Source organism: Crassostrea angulata, chromosome 2, assembly GCF_025612915.1.
Source record: "Crassostrea angulata isolate pt1a10 chromosome 2, ASM2561291v2, whole genome shotgun sequence".
In the NCBI taxonomy this organism is placed as follows: domain Eukaryota; kingdom Metazoa; phylum Mollusca; class Bivalvia; order Ostreida; family Ostreidae; genus Magallana; species Magallana angulata.
In genome coordinates, this window is record NC_069112.1 from 67,807,713 (window position 1) to 67,824,697 (window position 16,985).

Here is a 16,985-nt window from a genome sequence, read left to right on the forward strand (position 1 = left end):
TGTCATAAATTGAGTTTATAATATAGACATTGCTGAAAGTCAAATATCAAAGTCGAATGACACCGGTAAAAATTTGGTGGCAGACTATTCTAGTTCTACCTTTGGTTTCAATAGATCTCTACCGCGTGTAATTGTCATTAATAATGATTTTAATAATCATTGATGAGTCTGTCTCTAGACACTCCCCCGTGTGTATGTAATAACATAATGGGCATAGCGAACTGTCCTTACGTACGTGTATGTCCAGTAAATGTACAGATCGTTCAGATAGAGTGTCAAACCAATCAACTAGTTTTAGAGTCAGATTTTACGGTGCAACAATAAATGATTCATGGAGAATGTGATGACATAGAAAACTTTAAAAGACTCTGCACCGATCAAGTTGAGGAAATAATAATGCAAAGAAACGGGAAAACTTTCGATTGTTCAGGTATTTATTTTACAAATGCATAATGGTTAAAATAGGTCAATTATTGTTTTTATTATGTTAACAATTTGTTTCGACATTCATCAAAAAAAGAAAAAAAACCCAAAAAAAACACACCAAAAATACCCCAAAAACACTACAATTTATTAATAACATGGATGAATAAATCTTTGAATCTCCCTCACAATCATGCGATCAATTAATATCGATAGTACGCATCTGTAGATCGTCATATTTTATTATTCTGGTCAAAGTTACATGTAATAGTCTTGATTTGGCTACTGCATATGTGGTTGGGCAGTTTCCCTTATTCCTAGCAGAAACATGCCACATATGCCTTAATACATGCTTTCACTTCTGATAGTTTTGCATGAATATATTCATAAATACACATGAAAAATAGCATCACTGGGCCTACAGAAATTTTTTTTATCATATTTCCAAAAGCAGATAGGCCTATTACATGAAAGCAGAGACGTTATTTATGTCTCTGGTGAAAGAGACGTGCAAAATGACATATCTTTATACAGTGACAACTAGTTTGTTTGATTTTTATCCATATCTCCATATCACACGCCAAAATAATTAGCGGCGTCGGGTCAGGGTTCCAAGTCAGAGGAATCTCGGATTAACATGCATTGTGTTCCTAAGATCGCCAATCAATCCTTACCTAATACAATCCCACAGTGGTACACCAGTTGTGTTGAATATGTCTACGTATCGATAATGAACGCAGTTCCGCCAATCACTGCTTTGTCATTCATTCAATCTATTCATAGCGATTGTCGAACTTGTCGTCTGGTATGCTACGACAGAAACCGCCGAACAAAATTAAAAATTCCGAATTACAATGATTACGATTTTGCATTTATTTAATCAAATATATTTTTAAAATTTGGATTATTGCTACATCTGTAATTGAGTAAAGGGGACATCAACAGGCTTTCTTAATTGATTGTCATGTGATTATGTAAAAGTTGTTTGTTAGCAAATTATCCAAAATTCCTCATGGCATCGAATGGTGTTAATATGTACCTAACTTCTTATCGTGTCTTATTTATTGAATTAAAGATATTGTTAACGCTTGACACAAGTTAAACAGAGACTTAGTCAAGAATTGTAATAAAAGGTATTTAACCAAAAAGAACTATTTTTGAATAAGTTTGAGAAATGATATATTACATTAAAATTATATATAATAAAAATAATATCAGAGGGTCAATGAGACCTGATGTTACATACCTTGTGGGCAAAATAAACCCAAACATTAGGGGGGGGGGCGAAAATGAAACTATTTCTATTTCCTTTAAAGTTGAAAGGAGACCGATTCTGCAGGTTTAAATTGGCAAAAGTATATAACTTTCTAAAGTTATTGGTTTCTATGGAAAAAATTTAATACTGTTATAGCCAAAAAATCGGACAATGCAATTAAAAAAGAAAACAACATAAATGCTGATTTTTTTATTGACCCAAAGAGAACAGAACAGAATAAAACGTACCACATACTGTACAGAGTTAATTACTAAATTTTTAATCAAATATAATAGTTTATAAAACGTTTCACATTTTTTATATCAACTGCATGCAGTTCTATAAAAAAAACAAACACTTTAAGCAATTATGAATAGAATTTTGTCACAAAACTGAACATTAAGATATTAAAAACCTCACTTCAACATACACATTCTGTGAATTCCTTATTTTATGCGAGTACGTAATTTTGCGATCCCGTCTTTTTGGTTCAAATCGCGGGAATTTAAAATCGCGACACTGAATTTTTATCTGAATCCTTTAGTACTCAACTCACATATAAAACAAGCGAGATTTAAAATATGCTTGCGTTTATTTAGAAATACACAGTAATTGATTGGTCGGAAAGAGAATCATTTAGATAAAAGACATCAGCAATTATAATTAGACAGAGTATCCAAACACTTCAACTTCGCATAGAGTGAGAAACTCAGTGATTATGGAGATCTTTACGAATCTCCCCTGTGGTAATGTCGGACAGTCGATGACCACCAGCTGTGACAGAGTACCGGGACCAGCAAAGAAACCACAGGAAGTGTTGACATCTGACTCTGTCACCCCTACAGTGACGGTAACATTCCGCAGCCGGTTTGACACATCTAAGCAAAAACAGTCCACATATATTATTGTGAAATTGTAAACTAATAATACAGAAGACTGCATAAATTCCATTTTTTTCTTTGTATATTTTGTTTTTTTTTTCTCCTTGCTAAAAGTAAAATAGTAAGAGATAAAGAGGTTTTTCCCGTTTTATTTTCACGGATGTGATCAAAGCTGTACTACACTACTCTACTTCGGTTTATGATGTCGTTACTTGTAGAATATACCGGTACTTCGTTGTACAGTGTTACTTTGTACCCTTACCTTCTCCCCACTTGTCCATTCCTCTATTGAATATTCTGACAGATGTGATGGAATACACAGCTTTCAGATCCACCAGCCACCACGGATTTGTGTCTCCACCCTCGGTGCTGGAACACTTGTCTACGGCATGGTCTGTACCGTTGTTGCCATCAACTGCCAAATTGGCAGAGTAAGTCAGTCCAGCTTCTGTCCATGTAAGCGTTGATGATTGTGTTGCAGGCTTATGCAACGCAAGGTTGGAAACAACTGTCAACAATATTACAAAAAATGCAGATATATATTGATAATTTAAAGGAAATACAATAGATTGACCGTTAATATAAAAAAATCAACGGCTTTGATAAGTGTTTCTCAAAAGTACTAAAAAAATGAGGACCTTATTGTTTTAAAGTGTAATTTTGAATATGATGTAGAACTGACTAACAAATATTAACGAAGAAAAGAGAGATTTTAGCAATGATCAACTTGAAAATATTATAAATTTAGCTTTTAAAACATTTATCAGATATATGATCAAAAACAATGTAATTAGACAATAATTTCAAAAACATGTATACATGGCTTATTACTCAACACTAAGATTGTGTGATAAAAGCAACAAGAACACATTATCTTATTATTTTAGAGTTTAATGTTAAAGGAATTAAAAATAAGGCAAACATTCCATTTTATTGAAACAGTAAATGTATTGGAATCGGTTTAAAGTAAGATGCAAATAATTCCAAAGAAAAAAAAATTCCCGTTATATAAAAATAAGTATAACCAGATAATGGAGTCTGCATTTGCTTGTTCATATTTAGTTATTAATCACTAGACTTGGACCCGTGCGTGCACGGGTTGACATTGCATATGATATCTGATATTTACTAAACAGAAACATCAACACACCGTATTGTTGACATTTACATAACCAAGCTTCAAGCCTACACTAATGTTATTATTTCATTACACTCTGCTTAGTTTAAATAATCTAACTGTGTCTCGGGACAGGCTATCGCCACAGTTAAAATGCCTCCCACATGCCCGTAATGTAGCAAACAATTGCAGACTCGCTCCAAACTTGCATTGAAAATAACAGTTAAATTATTCATAACAAACCATTTTGAGGCTGAAAATATCTCTCACCTATAAATTTAATTCATATTAATGAAGAATTCAACACTTTTTAACCAACATTTTTTACTCGCTTCGAATTTACACACCATGTTGATATTCGAAACTCTCGCGGATTTTTCATATTAAATGCACTGAGTGACAGTTATCTCCCGTATTTCTTTTGATGAACTAAATATATGACAACTTTTCTATGAAAATATACATGTATTTGTAATATCGTATCTGAGTTTATCCATGCAAATATGATATTGTGAAATCATAAACTAAAGAGCCTCCCGTGATTTAGCGTAAATGTAATGCGCATGTGCAAGATTGTTAAATAAAAAAAATCCAGATGATTTCCGAATATTTTAAAGGAATCGTCTTTGATTATTAATAAGTGAAGCTTGGTTGAGAAAAACAAAAACAAATTGGTAATCTTAAAGCTTCATGTACCAGTGATGTTTAAACTATATAAAACAAAAGACAGTACTCTTCCGATTCCTTGGTATAATAGTCTAAAAAAACGAGTCTATTATTTTAACATAGTAGTATAGATTTAATAAAATGAATTATGAAGTTCTATGAACAAAGTTCAACATTTTTTGTAATTTCTAAATAAACAAATAGACCTGTTAATAGAAAAGTATTATTTGGCTAACCATGCACTTCATTACGGTTTTTAATTTTTTGCTAAAACTCTTAGTCCTGTTTGAAAATATTTTTTGTAGGCAAATATTTGTAGAGGTTATGGTACTAAAGTGACTATTGTTTTTTTGTTGTAATAAGCTACACTTATGCATGTTTCTTTTTAACTTAATGGGGATTTGTTTTTATTGATCTTGATATAAAATATATGCATGCGCCGATTCTTTGTGTTGCAGCAAAAATCATATCAATGAAACAAATATATTGATCATTTTAAGAAATGGGGATCACTGTTTTATCATTTTCATTTTATATTATGTGAACAGATTTGCATTGTCTGTATAAAAAAAATCGACATTTAACCCACCTCGAATACAATGGACTTTCTTACTGGACAGCGTCACACATTGATCATCTGAAGAGCACGCCAGACATTCCTGGTTCATTTCTGGTACATTTACAGTCTACAAGACGGTCACGGTTGATTACAAAAGCATGTACGTTACTTTGGTTAACGTAGACATTTACATTATATGTGACTGTTTGTTAGGTTTGTTTTTTTTTCTAATAACAAATGTTCCGCTTTTCAATTGCATATATTTCATTAAAAGATGTTCCTGCAATGTATTGTATGTTGCTCTTGATAAAACTCACCAATACTCAACAGTAAGAACGAATTTTCATTTATTTATTCCTCGTTTTACTGGCTTCAATTTGCGAGCGATGAATTATAAAGTACTTAAGAAATGAAGATAATAATTTTTCTATTGATCGACGTATCAAAGAAAAAATTGACCGGAAAACTTCTTCAATGCGCGTAGCGCATTGATGAAAAAGTTTTCCGGTCAATTTTTTCTTTGATACGTCGATCAATAGAAAAATTATTATCTTCATTTCTTATCATTTAATATAAGATTTTCAAATCAAAAAATGTGAAGTGTCATTGATCAAAAATCTAAATAATGTAAATGAAGCGGCGCGTAGGAATACAAAAAACAACAACAGCAACAATATTCAAAATGGATTCAGCTGATGTAGAGCTATTGAACTGAATTTAATGGATTAAACACAAATAGTGAGTTAAAATCTTAACCGACTGAATTGAAAACGATTAGAAAATACATGCGATAGTTTGTGATATTATTCACTGTGCAGAAAATTCGTAATAAAACTGGTTTTCATGTGAGATCGCTGGAATATTCAACTGGACATAACCATCCAAGGAGAAGCGATCATCGTTACCAAATTTGAACAGCAGTGTTACCGTGAAAGTGTATGGGCCTATATGTTCGGTATAATTATTCTGGAAAAGGAACAGTCAGCCTCGAAGTAATGTTGATTGATCTCAAGCAGACGAAATCGTGAGAAGACGCTTAATTTTCTATTTCGTGAATAAGATATTGTGTTGTGTTTATTTTTGAAGGTTAAAATTTCAAGTTTTTATGTTTATAAAGTTGTATTTTGTTTGCTGACAATAAAACAGACACAACTTTACATTTTGTTGACAGTGTTTATCTTAGAAATTCTCATTCTATGAATAGTGTTAAATCAGAACAGTTGAGAAAAGTAGATCCGGCGAAAATTTTTTGATGCAGGTATCAAAGAAATTTTTCGACCAATCAGAAGCGCCGATATCTCATCAAACGAATAAATATTAAATGATATGTAGGTCTTAAATTGGAGGTGTAACAAAGCGTACCTGGGATTTTGGTTAATCAGTGCATTTTAACCCTTAGAAATTTCGTTTTTTATTTTTACTTTGCAAAATAGCGTTTCTTAACTTCATTCATTTCTATGATAGTTATATTTCTCACTCAATATATACATAACTGTTCTTATTACTTATTACATTATGTTCAAATTAGAGAAAAATTATTAACGGATATCTAAAACGCTTTGATTTGAACAAACTAGCCTCTAAACTATCTGAGAGTTCTTACACACAAGATACAGCTGTTTTGACCAAATCATTCTCTTGAATATTTTTTACAACAATTATTTATTATTCCCCCTAAAAAATGAGGAGCCACTTTTTCTACCAAACTTAAATTCCTAAGGACGTATAATAAAACAAGCAATATTAAAAATGTATGATCTTCAATATAATGTTATTGATAACTCGTGTTATGAGCATTTCTTACGTATAAATGACCAGTCAAAAACAGAAGAGATAAGACAATACCTGATTGAGTTCAATTCTAACATAGTCGGGATTGGTTTCCGTTTTGTCGATGGACGACACGAGTTCACACAACAAATCCTCTTTCCGGTAGTTGACTCCCCGACACAGCTTGGGCCTGTGTCTACATTCCCGGACACACTGCTGTTGTCCAATGATCTCCAACACTCGGACAACGGGACCACGATACCTCTCACCGGGAACAACCGTAGATGTCACTCCCTCGTACAAAGATACAACACACAGGAGTACTGTTGTAAATGTCACTTCATTCAAATATTTACCAATCAAAAGGTGGACCATTCTGTGTTTTTTTCAAACTTGTGTATAGAGTTAAATGATTGCCTTTAGTTTTTCTTTGCTTTGCTGAAACAATTACACTTTGTTATATATACCAGCAGCCTATTACGTAATTCTTTATAGCTGCAAAAACATAAATTAAAAATGAATTTCTAACAATGAATTTTCCTCGAAAAGCTTTTAAAGAAATCAATAATATATAATAAAAGATTCTCCAGAATAGTCGTCTTTGAACAATGGAATCATTGAAATTTTAGATCAGGAAGTAGTCGACCAGAAGCCCAGTTCAAAGAATGATTACGTCATAAATAGAATGTGATATAGTTTTTCATGTTACTTCGTTCTTTATGATATTTTTTAACCATTTAAAATCAATTTCCTTTATAGCTGCTCTTTTAACTTCTGAATTAAAAACCTGTTGGTATTTCGTTGCCATCTTCGGTACAATGACTGTTCCCCTCTGTTAATTCATTGTACAGAGGCACTGTACTCTACTGGACAGCACTGTTCCTACCCACTGACCAGCACTGCACCCTACTGTACGAGATTTTGACAAACGTTGCATTGTTCTGTTACCCACTGCATCTAGTACATGTATTTAAATGATCTGTAAAAGATAACTGAAACTTTGATTCTTTCTAAGTCCATAGTTGATACCAAAACCTGGATTTTTTAAATTTTGTTTTTGTGTTTTGCATTCCCGCTTATTTCTTACAAAAGAACAAGCTACTATTTTTCGGCGAATTTATTTTTACCAACGCAGAATCAGAATTTTTTTAAAGGAAAATTGAAGAAATTTGAATAACCCCCAACCCAACCTTAAAGATACGCGGATGTATTAAAAATCAGAGTTCAATAAGCATTCATGATATACTGCCTTTTTTAAATGACAATTATTTATGTTAGTTTTAAATCTAAATGAGTTTTTTTTTTTTTTACAATAAAGTCAAATCAGTAATATCAATTAACCATTTTAACAATGAAAAAAAAAACTCATTAAATGATTCAAAAAAGAAATTGAAGAATATCGTTCACTCCTGACTTCAAGCCTATGAAGTAATATCTTTATTATATTTTTGTGTTTAGTCGTCTTTAGTTTAGAATCAACGAACAACTATGACAATATTCAATCTACATATTCATCGGTGAATAGACGTGATTTTTTTTCTCATTCAACTGTCAAACAAATCACAGTTTGTTTTAATTTTCCAAATGTGACACAGATTTCACCAAGTTTTCCTGCAAGTTACTAAACATTCAAGGACGATGTCCGGAAAAATTGAAAACATTTAGTGAGAAGCTGTCAATGTGACAGCAAACCGTGTTTTTTTTTATATGAACTGTATCCAAAATCCATGTCAACCCGGAATTGATAAACACTATCTACCGTATCCAGTGAAATGGAGTACCCTTTATGCAATATTTTGCCAAAAAAAAATGACTAAGTTCAAAAGCTGGTATATTTTTCATGAATTATCAGAAATAAAAATCCTTCCAATATGCACACTTCCGATATAAGTTCAATTGATCTGCATAAGACCATTTTCCTATCTTGAAAACTGTAAGAGGAGTTATCCGTACAATGAGGGTATCCTACTGTGGTTTCATCAATATTCGTTGAATACCAATGTTTATGGATTTCATTATTAAGCTGATTAACGAAATTAAGTGTTCATTGAGGTGCAGTTTCTATTTACATTTTGTATTGATAGGATCATTGGCCACGAATTTACGTATCCTTGAAACTGTGATTTTCACATTTTCCACAAAAATTGATACCCTCGAATATTAATGGAACCACAGTATATGCAATTTTTTGCAAAAATAGTTTAAAAGCTGGTATTTTTTTCATAAATTATCAGAAATCCAAATTCTAACAATATGCACACCTCTAATATATTTACAATTGATCTACAAAAGAACAACTTCCTATCTTGCAAACTGTAGGGGGAGTTATCCGTACAATGAGGGTACCCTATATGCAATATTTTGCCAAAAATGCCAAATTCAAAAGCCGGAGGGACGTCGCAGAATTCGCAAAATCTTATTACGGTGACAAAGATCCAACAGAATATTAAAAGATAGAAAAGTGACTGTTTATGACAATAAAAAGATAACTTGAAATAACTGTTCATTATAGATGTACTTTCATTCAATGTCTACAATGCCAAATTGTGTTTCTGTAAGTGAATTTCAAAAATTTAATTTCATTATAAAATGCTGCCTTTGGTATTTATATAACAACTAATTTGACTATAATTACTGGAAAATTTAGCTACTTTTCATTATAAATAGCTAATACTGAAATATCATGCGATTAAACTCACACCGATTTTTGCAGCAAATATTAAAGAAGTAGTTTCCTGTTCTGCACAAAATATTAACAAAACAAAAATGATATGGATATAATTTTGCATTTTTTACAGTTTAAGCTGAAACAAAAATAAACCCAAAGCAAAACGGAGGACATTCGATCTATTTTTTATTGTTTTTATTTCAAAACTTCATTGGCAGTACTAAAAAAAAGTCAAAATGTTTGTGTCAGTCAAAATAATTCTGCATGATTTCTGTTAATTCTTTTCGAACTTTTTGGTACTATACTTACATGACACACAATTTAAACATATTGAAAAAAGCTTTAAAAGCACCACAGTTGCCATATGTCAAATTCTTCGATCACATCAAGAGTTGATGCAAGCCGAAAAACATCAGTATAAAAAGTTAAAGGCAATTAATATTTTAGTATTATCAGTCCTTGTCAATTGAAGCTCAAAACCTGATGCTTTTAATTTTTTGAGCTTCACTTCCCTTCGCTAGTAAGCATTAAAAGGTAAAAAGAATATTTGATAAATACACAGAAAAATGTGTCGTTTCTATTAAAGTCTAGTCATTATACATTTTCTGTGGTTGAACAAAGGCACTTAAAAGTAAATGCCTTTCAATGATTTACATAATACATAGTGATAAGTGATCTAGAGACACAATTGGTTTTATAATTGAATCAATACATCTGCGTGTTTACGTTATTTTTGTAAATACTAGAGGTTATCCCGCGCAAGCCCGGAGATATACATTTTGCAAATGAATATGATACAATAAGGTTTTGTTTATTCTGGGTCCAGAAATCTTTTTAATTCTAAACATTCTTTTCAAACTTGAAATACATATATATATATATATATATATATATATATATATATATATATATATATATATATATATAATTTCCCAATACAACAAAAAATAAATCGAATATTGTGTGTAACATGCTAGATTTTGCACGTTATTTCAGCCTTCCTGGACCAGATTTCAAAGGCCAAAGGCCTATAACTCTGATGCAGAATACACAATTCCCGCCAAATTTCAGAGGGAGGTGTATTATGGGTATAAGTATCTACCTACCAAGTTTCATAAAAATAAAAGAAAATTGTGTAATTTTTAGGTCACATACCAATATTTTTACCCCGTGCTCATTGACCACGCAAGTAGTTCCATTCTAAAAATGTATGTATTATTTCAAAAATTCCAAGGGGTGGTAAATGGGCAAATTTGGTTCCTTTTATGGCATGGATGGAAAGAAGCAGGTTTGAAAAAAATACAGGCAGGAAAAAATTCAGAAAAATTATCTTTAATGGCGCAGTAGAAAGTGTGTAAAGAGGCCAATATTCACACATATTCCAAAGTGAAAGTGGATTTTTCATGGTAGTGGTTATTTTAGGAGCCATATCTCAGTCCCCTCTAGATTGATTGTCCTGTAGTTTAAAAATATTGTTGGACTAGTGTCATTCTATAGGTATGCTATATTTGAACTTATTTGAGCTGGTGGAATTTTTGATATGATTTGTTGTTGTATAAAGGAATAAGAGGGAAAATAATTGTGGTTTGTGTCCTGTATGCTCACATCACACCACGCCCGATCTAATTTGACTGTCCTATCTATACAGATTTTGAACACATCTGTGCTAATTGAATGTTATCGTCGTAGCTGCAGCGTTCACTATCAATTTATTGAACAACATATTCTTCGTATTGAAAACCGGCCTGCAAAAATGATTTGATAGTTGAAACTTTTGTTTTATACCATGTTTTGGATATTTAATGTGCAGCTTCAAGAATGGAAATGATTGTTGTATTTGTAGATACGCTTCCATACTTACATGTCCAGAATACACTTAAATAAAGAATATAATGCGCATCGTGCTCTAATTGTTCTGCAGGAGCTTGTTTTGCTTAAAAAACATATTTCTCGAGTCATTCCTAAAACATTTTGTTTCTGCTTTTGTACGTAAAGGGCAGTTTACGATATTTTCATACAATATTGGTAACATTATCATCGTTATCCGATTTAAAAAGAAAATTAATGCTTAATAGAGTTGCTGGATTGGGCCTTGATGATTTCTTGCACGAGCCTAAGAAAGGGGGGGGGGGGGGGGTTGATGAAGTGACATTGTTTCTTTTGGCAAAGGGAAAAAACAAAAAAAAAGAACTCAAATATTGAAAAGGATCAGCCAGAAAATAAACTTTGTTCTCCTAATTAATACATTTACAAATAATATATTTCTGACTTGTATGGCCAAAAGTTTTTTCTCTTTAAATGTTTGAATTACATTTAAATTAGTTTTATGGGGAAAGTACTCATTAAACCATGACAACATGATACAATGTTTGCCTGGATCGCCATACAGTTCATTCGAAACGAGAGAAAGTTGATTAAAATCACTAACTTATATTACTTTATACAACCAAAGATTTTGTTTAATTTTCGGACATCTTTAGATAAATATTGGACTTGTAATTTTTGGCACTTATTATAGAAACGTCATCAATGATAAGTGTTTCAACTGATACAACGTTTGTTTTGGCTGTTTGAAAAAGATATCGCGTTATTTCGCCTAATTACAATCTCACACCTGACGTCGAAGCGGGGATAATTGTACGACTTTGAGAACGGTTTTAATAGAGGCATTTTGGTTTTTTTTTTCAAATGATAATTAATATATTGCTCACTATTATTTCTTAGTTTGTTTTGTTTACAATCGATGCATAACTTGTGGGCAAAATAAACCCAAAAATTGGGGGGGGGGGGGGGGGGGGCAATATGAAATTATTTCTATTTACTTTCAATGTTTTTAAAGTTGAAAGGAGACCGATTTTACAGGTGTAAATAGGCAAAAGTCTATAACTCTCTAAAATAATTGGTTTCTGTCGAAAAAAAATTTGATATTGTTATAGCCAAAAAATCCGACAATGCAATTAAAAAGGAAAACAACATAAATGCTGATATGACTTTTTATTAACCCAAAGAGAACAGAACGGAATAAAACTAAACATATACTGTTAAAAGTTAATTACTAAATGTTTTATCAAATATAATAGTTTATAAAACGCTTTAAATTTTTATATCAACTGCATGCAGTTTAAAAATAAAAACACTATAAGCAATTATAAATAGAGTGTTGTCACAAAACTGAACATTAAGCTATTAAAAACCTCACATCAACATACACATTTTGTAAATTCCCTATTTTACGCGAGTGCTTAATTCCGCGATCCCGTCTTTTTGGATCAGATCGCGGGAATAAAAAATCGCGACACTGAATTTTTATTCTTATCCTTAAGTACTCAACTCCCATATAAAGCAAACGAGATTTAAAATCTGCGAGAAGAGCTTGCGTTTATTTAAGAATACACAGTAATGGATTGGTTGGAAAGAGAATCATTTAGATAAAAGACATCGGCAATTATAATTAGACAGAGTATCCAAACACTTCAACTTCACAAAGAGTGAGATACTCAGTTATCATGGAGATCTTTACGAATCTCCCCTGTGGTAATGTCAGACAGTCGATGACGACCAGCTGTGACAAAGTACCGGGACCAGCAAAGAAACCACAGGGAGTGTTGACATCTGACTCTGTCAGCCCTTCAGTGACGGTAACATTCCGCAGCCGGTCTGACACATCTAAGTAAAAAAAAAACAACATATGTTAATGTGAAATTGTAAAGTAATAATTCAGAAAACTGCATAAATTTCATTTTTTCCTTATATATTTTTAATTATTTTTTTCTCTTGCTAAAAATAAAAAATGGCGATATAGAGGTTTTCCACGTTTTATATTCACGGATGAAATCATGTGTACACTAACCTAGTCCCCACTTGTCCATTCCTCTATTGAATATTCTGACAGATGTGATGAAATACACAGCCTGCAGATCCACCAACCACCACGGATTTGTGTCTCCACCCTCTGTGCATGAACACTTGTCTACGGCAAAGTCTGTACCGTTGTTACCATCAACTGCCAAATTGGCAGAGAAGTTCAGAATATTTGCTGGCCCTGTAAACGTTGATGATTGTGTTGCAGGTTTATTCAATGCAAGGTTGGAAGTAGCTGTCAACATAACAACAATGTAGATACTAAGAGATAACATTGAGAAAATATAATACACTGACCGTAAAAAATGAGAAATGAAAACAAATCTGATTGAACACTTCATTGACATTCTTAATGTTGAGAAATCTAACAAGAAATTGGGCTTTACTGATTTTACTGAGACATACTGGAAGTTGTACCCACTTGAAGATCCAAAGGATGTATCAAAACATCGTACTGTCTTAGATTATGACATATAGGTAGCATGGAACACTTTAGAATAACTCTCGAAGACTTGAACAGTGGGTCAGTACCTACTATTTCCAATATACCAAATGACTTAGTTTTAGATTTGTTTAAAGTTGTGAAATCCGAGAAAGAATTGAAAATTGAGGACTTATTTAATTGGTTGCATGTTCTTATGATATATGTGTATGATTTCTGAAAGTTTGGAGTGGAATTGCTGGAACAAAGAAATCACTGGTGAGATATATTGTTGGTTTTAAATCTTCTGTGTTTTATGTTCTTATTTTATGTCCAACATATTAAGTAGATAATAAAAATAAAAGACATATTTAAGTAACTTTCATACACGTGTAAGAGAAAATGTGGGTTAAATTCATAGGGTAGGTGTCTTTAATCCTAAATATACACTTTCTGTAATATTTATACCCCCTCCTGTTTCTTTAATATTCTTTTTTAGTCATCCCTAAGCACATATTAACTGTATATCAACCAAAAATCATAAAATTTAATCAAATATTTAAAGGGGTCACTTTTCACACAAACATGAAAATTGAGTTGAAAAAAAAATACATGAGGGTACCCATGTTTATTATGCTCTATCTTTCTTAATTTTGAAGATAAATTAAGAAAATTGTAGTTTTGTAATCAGAAATAATATGTAATATTAAATATTTAATTTATATTTATAATTTAAATTTGATACTAAGAATTTCATGAGCATTGCTACACGAGACCAAATCAAGCATGTATTTTACTGTTTAACATGTTTTTTTATCTTATAAAACATACAGTCCCTGTTGCTGGCAGGAAATCTTTAAAATCGAACGGGAATATAGGGATTTATTTTGTCTATACCATGATTTGTAGTGAACCTTTGGAATTGTATTGTTTTGAGACCTTCATTCAAAACGGAGAAAAAATGATATTATGTACGGGTTAACAAATCTGCAGACCTTCGCAACATGTTAATTTATACCTTAGAACATTATTCACGTTTATCAAAATGAATCAAACACATACGACCTAGAATCATATAAGTAATTTGACATTTTAAACACTATCTGTCTTAAATTTATTCAAAACGGAGAAAAAATGATATTATGTACGGGTTAACAAATCTGCAGACCTTAGCAAAATGTTAATTTATACCTTAGAACATTATTCACGTTTATCAAAATGAATCAAACACATACGACATAGAATCACATAAGTAATTTGACATTTTAAACACTATCCGTCTTAAATTTATGAGCTAAAAATTGATAATTTTTCATCATAGTGGAAAAAAATACAAGCGACCTAATTAGGATAGAATTAACAATTTGTAGATGTTTAACTACTCTTCGAACTTTTCTGGCAAAGTTTTTATTTCCGAATTATTTTTAGGTATTATGAATTCATTGTGTATGTTTTGTTTTCTCTATTGTTTATGATGTATATTGATCAGTAAGTTTTAAAAAAGTATCCCTGAATGCTTATATAATGTTAGAAGGTTTCATTTAAGGTGGAGTAATCCTTCTAGCGCCTCTCTCACAGGTGAATGAAACGTGACACCCGTATTCTGATTGTTATCTATAAACGTATTTGAATTCGTTATTCATTCATAAAATCATATTTTAAAGTCTTGAAATCACTTGGTGGGCATGATTGTTTAACAATGAATCCCAGGTTGTATATTTATAAGGGCTTTCACAATTCGTAACAGAAAAAAAATTCATCTTTCTTTTTAAATTGAAAAAACGCATTTTGTACAAAAAATATCGTAAACTATACTAAGGGTTGTACTTCCGATATACTTACGTTGGGATAACTGTCTTACGGGAAAGTTTGTTTTGTACATCAAAATGCGAGTCATGCGCGGATCTAGAGGGGGGGGGGTCGGGGGGTCCCGACCCCCCCTGGAAAATGAAAATTTATTAAATTTACATAGTAAAATTATCGCGAAAATATGCCTCGGACCCCCCCTGGCAAACACAATTATCCTTCGGACCCCCCCTGGAAAAATTTCTGGATCCGCGCATGCGAGTATGCTAAAATCATATTGACAAACGATTAATAGTACGATTTCCTAGGAGAGAAGTTTTGATGATGTATAACATACATGCAATTTATAAACCACTAATTTTTCATCGTCATTAGTTCTGAATTAAATTTTTCAACACATAAGCACAATTAAGGTGAAAACCCCCCAGAAAATACTATGTTTTTTTATATTTTAAAAACACCGCTTGGAGCCAATAATGGCAAAGAAGTAGTTGATTTCCTTTTTGTCCCTCATTCATTTATCTGGAGTGTTGTATCCAGCAGTACAGCGATTTGTCCCCTTGTCTGCCTTCTACATTCATCCCGTCGCGTTTCTGCGTGTCGGGTTGGCTAGACTGGTGGAAATCCATTCTTCTGGTGGTCTACATTGAAATATCTGAAGTTTTGCTGGCTTTTTTTTTTTAACAATTTTGATATTTTTTGTGCAAGAAAAACTGAAGAACCAGCGATACTACGATAACTGTAAATTCGCTGCCTCGAACTGGAAGCGGCATTCTAGATTCATATTTAATAATGTGAAAAACACACATAAAACAACAGTGTTGTTTACTTATTTTTAAAATTAAACTTTATTTATTTTACAATGATTGATAAGCAAGTTCTACAACTTATATTAATATCTCTCGTTGGCACGGATGTTAGCGCGAGGGGGTCATTGGTGTGGGAAGAAGCCGGAGTACCCGGAGAGAACCCACGTGTCCAAGCGGGCGACCGCCATACCCTATCACATACAACCACTGTCGATCACGGGGATTGTTTACCTATTTCTCGCGAGATGTCTAAAATGCACCAACTAATAACAAATGTCATCAGTTCCGTAAAATGTATTCAACAGTCTGTTTGAATAAATGTTTCTGTTTGAATGGGATGAGAGAACCCATAAAAGCTATATTAGTGAGCAGTAAAATCATCGTTTTATTAATTAGTTGTGAATGAAACATTTTATTGAACTTGTAAATATTTAAAATCGATCGGAGAATGTTGCCTCCAGTTTGAGGCGAAGAATTTCCAGTTTTCATAATGGCGCCTGTTCTGGCGTTTTCCTGGCTTCATTAATGTAAATTTATTTGCAAACCCATCAATTATGACAAGAAAAGTTTTAAGAAATTTTTAAAAATATTGTTTAAAAACATACAATTTGAAACAATTTTTTACTAAACATAATTACATATTAATGTCAGTGAACACAAATAATCTTTGAGCACACTCAAGGTATATTTTTTCACAATTTGATATTTAAGTCGTTTGACTTGGAAATTGAACTTGGCAAAAAATCCAT

The 16,985-nt window shown here is 32.1% G+C and overlaps 2 protein-coding genes and 1 pseudogene across 2 annotated transcripts; 1 reads left to right on the forward strand and 2 right to left on the reverse strand.

The window, feature by feature from the left end:
* The window catches only part of LOC128174768 (uncharacterized), a 264,137-nt pseudogene that overhangs the window by 208,007 nt on the left and 39,145 nt on the right, over positions 1-16,985 (forward strand).
* Positions 1,969-7,151, reverse strand: LOC128173546 (uncharacterized). The gene is made up of 4 exons (XM_052839253.1): positions 6,747-7,151; positions 4,932-5,028; positions 2,822-3,067; positions 1,969-2,556 (listed from the first exon to the last, which is right to left on the reverse strand). The coding sequence occupies exons 1-4, from the start codon at positions 7,044-7,046 to the stop codon at positions 2,342-2,344; spliced, it is 858 nt and encodes a 285-aa protein (XP_052695213.1). The 5' UTR covers positions 7,047-7,151; the 3' UTR covers positions 1,969-2,341.
* LOC128173564 (fucolectin-5-like) lies at positions 12,758-14,250 on the reverse strand. Its single transcript, XM_052839267.1, has 2 exons — positions 13,190-14,250; positions 12,758-13,005 (listed from the first exon to the last, which is right to left on the reverse strand). The coding sequence occupies exons 1-2, from the start codon at positions 13,545-13,547 to the stop codon at positions 12,791-12,793; spliced, it is 573 nt and encodes a 190-aa protein (XP_052695227.1). The 5' UTR covers positions 13,548-14,250; the 3' UTR covers positions 12,758-12,790.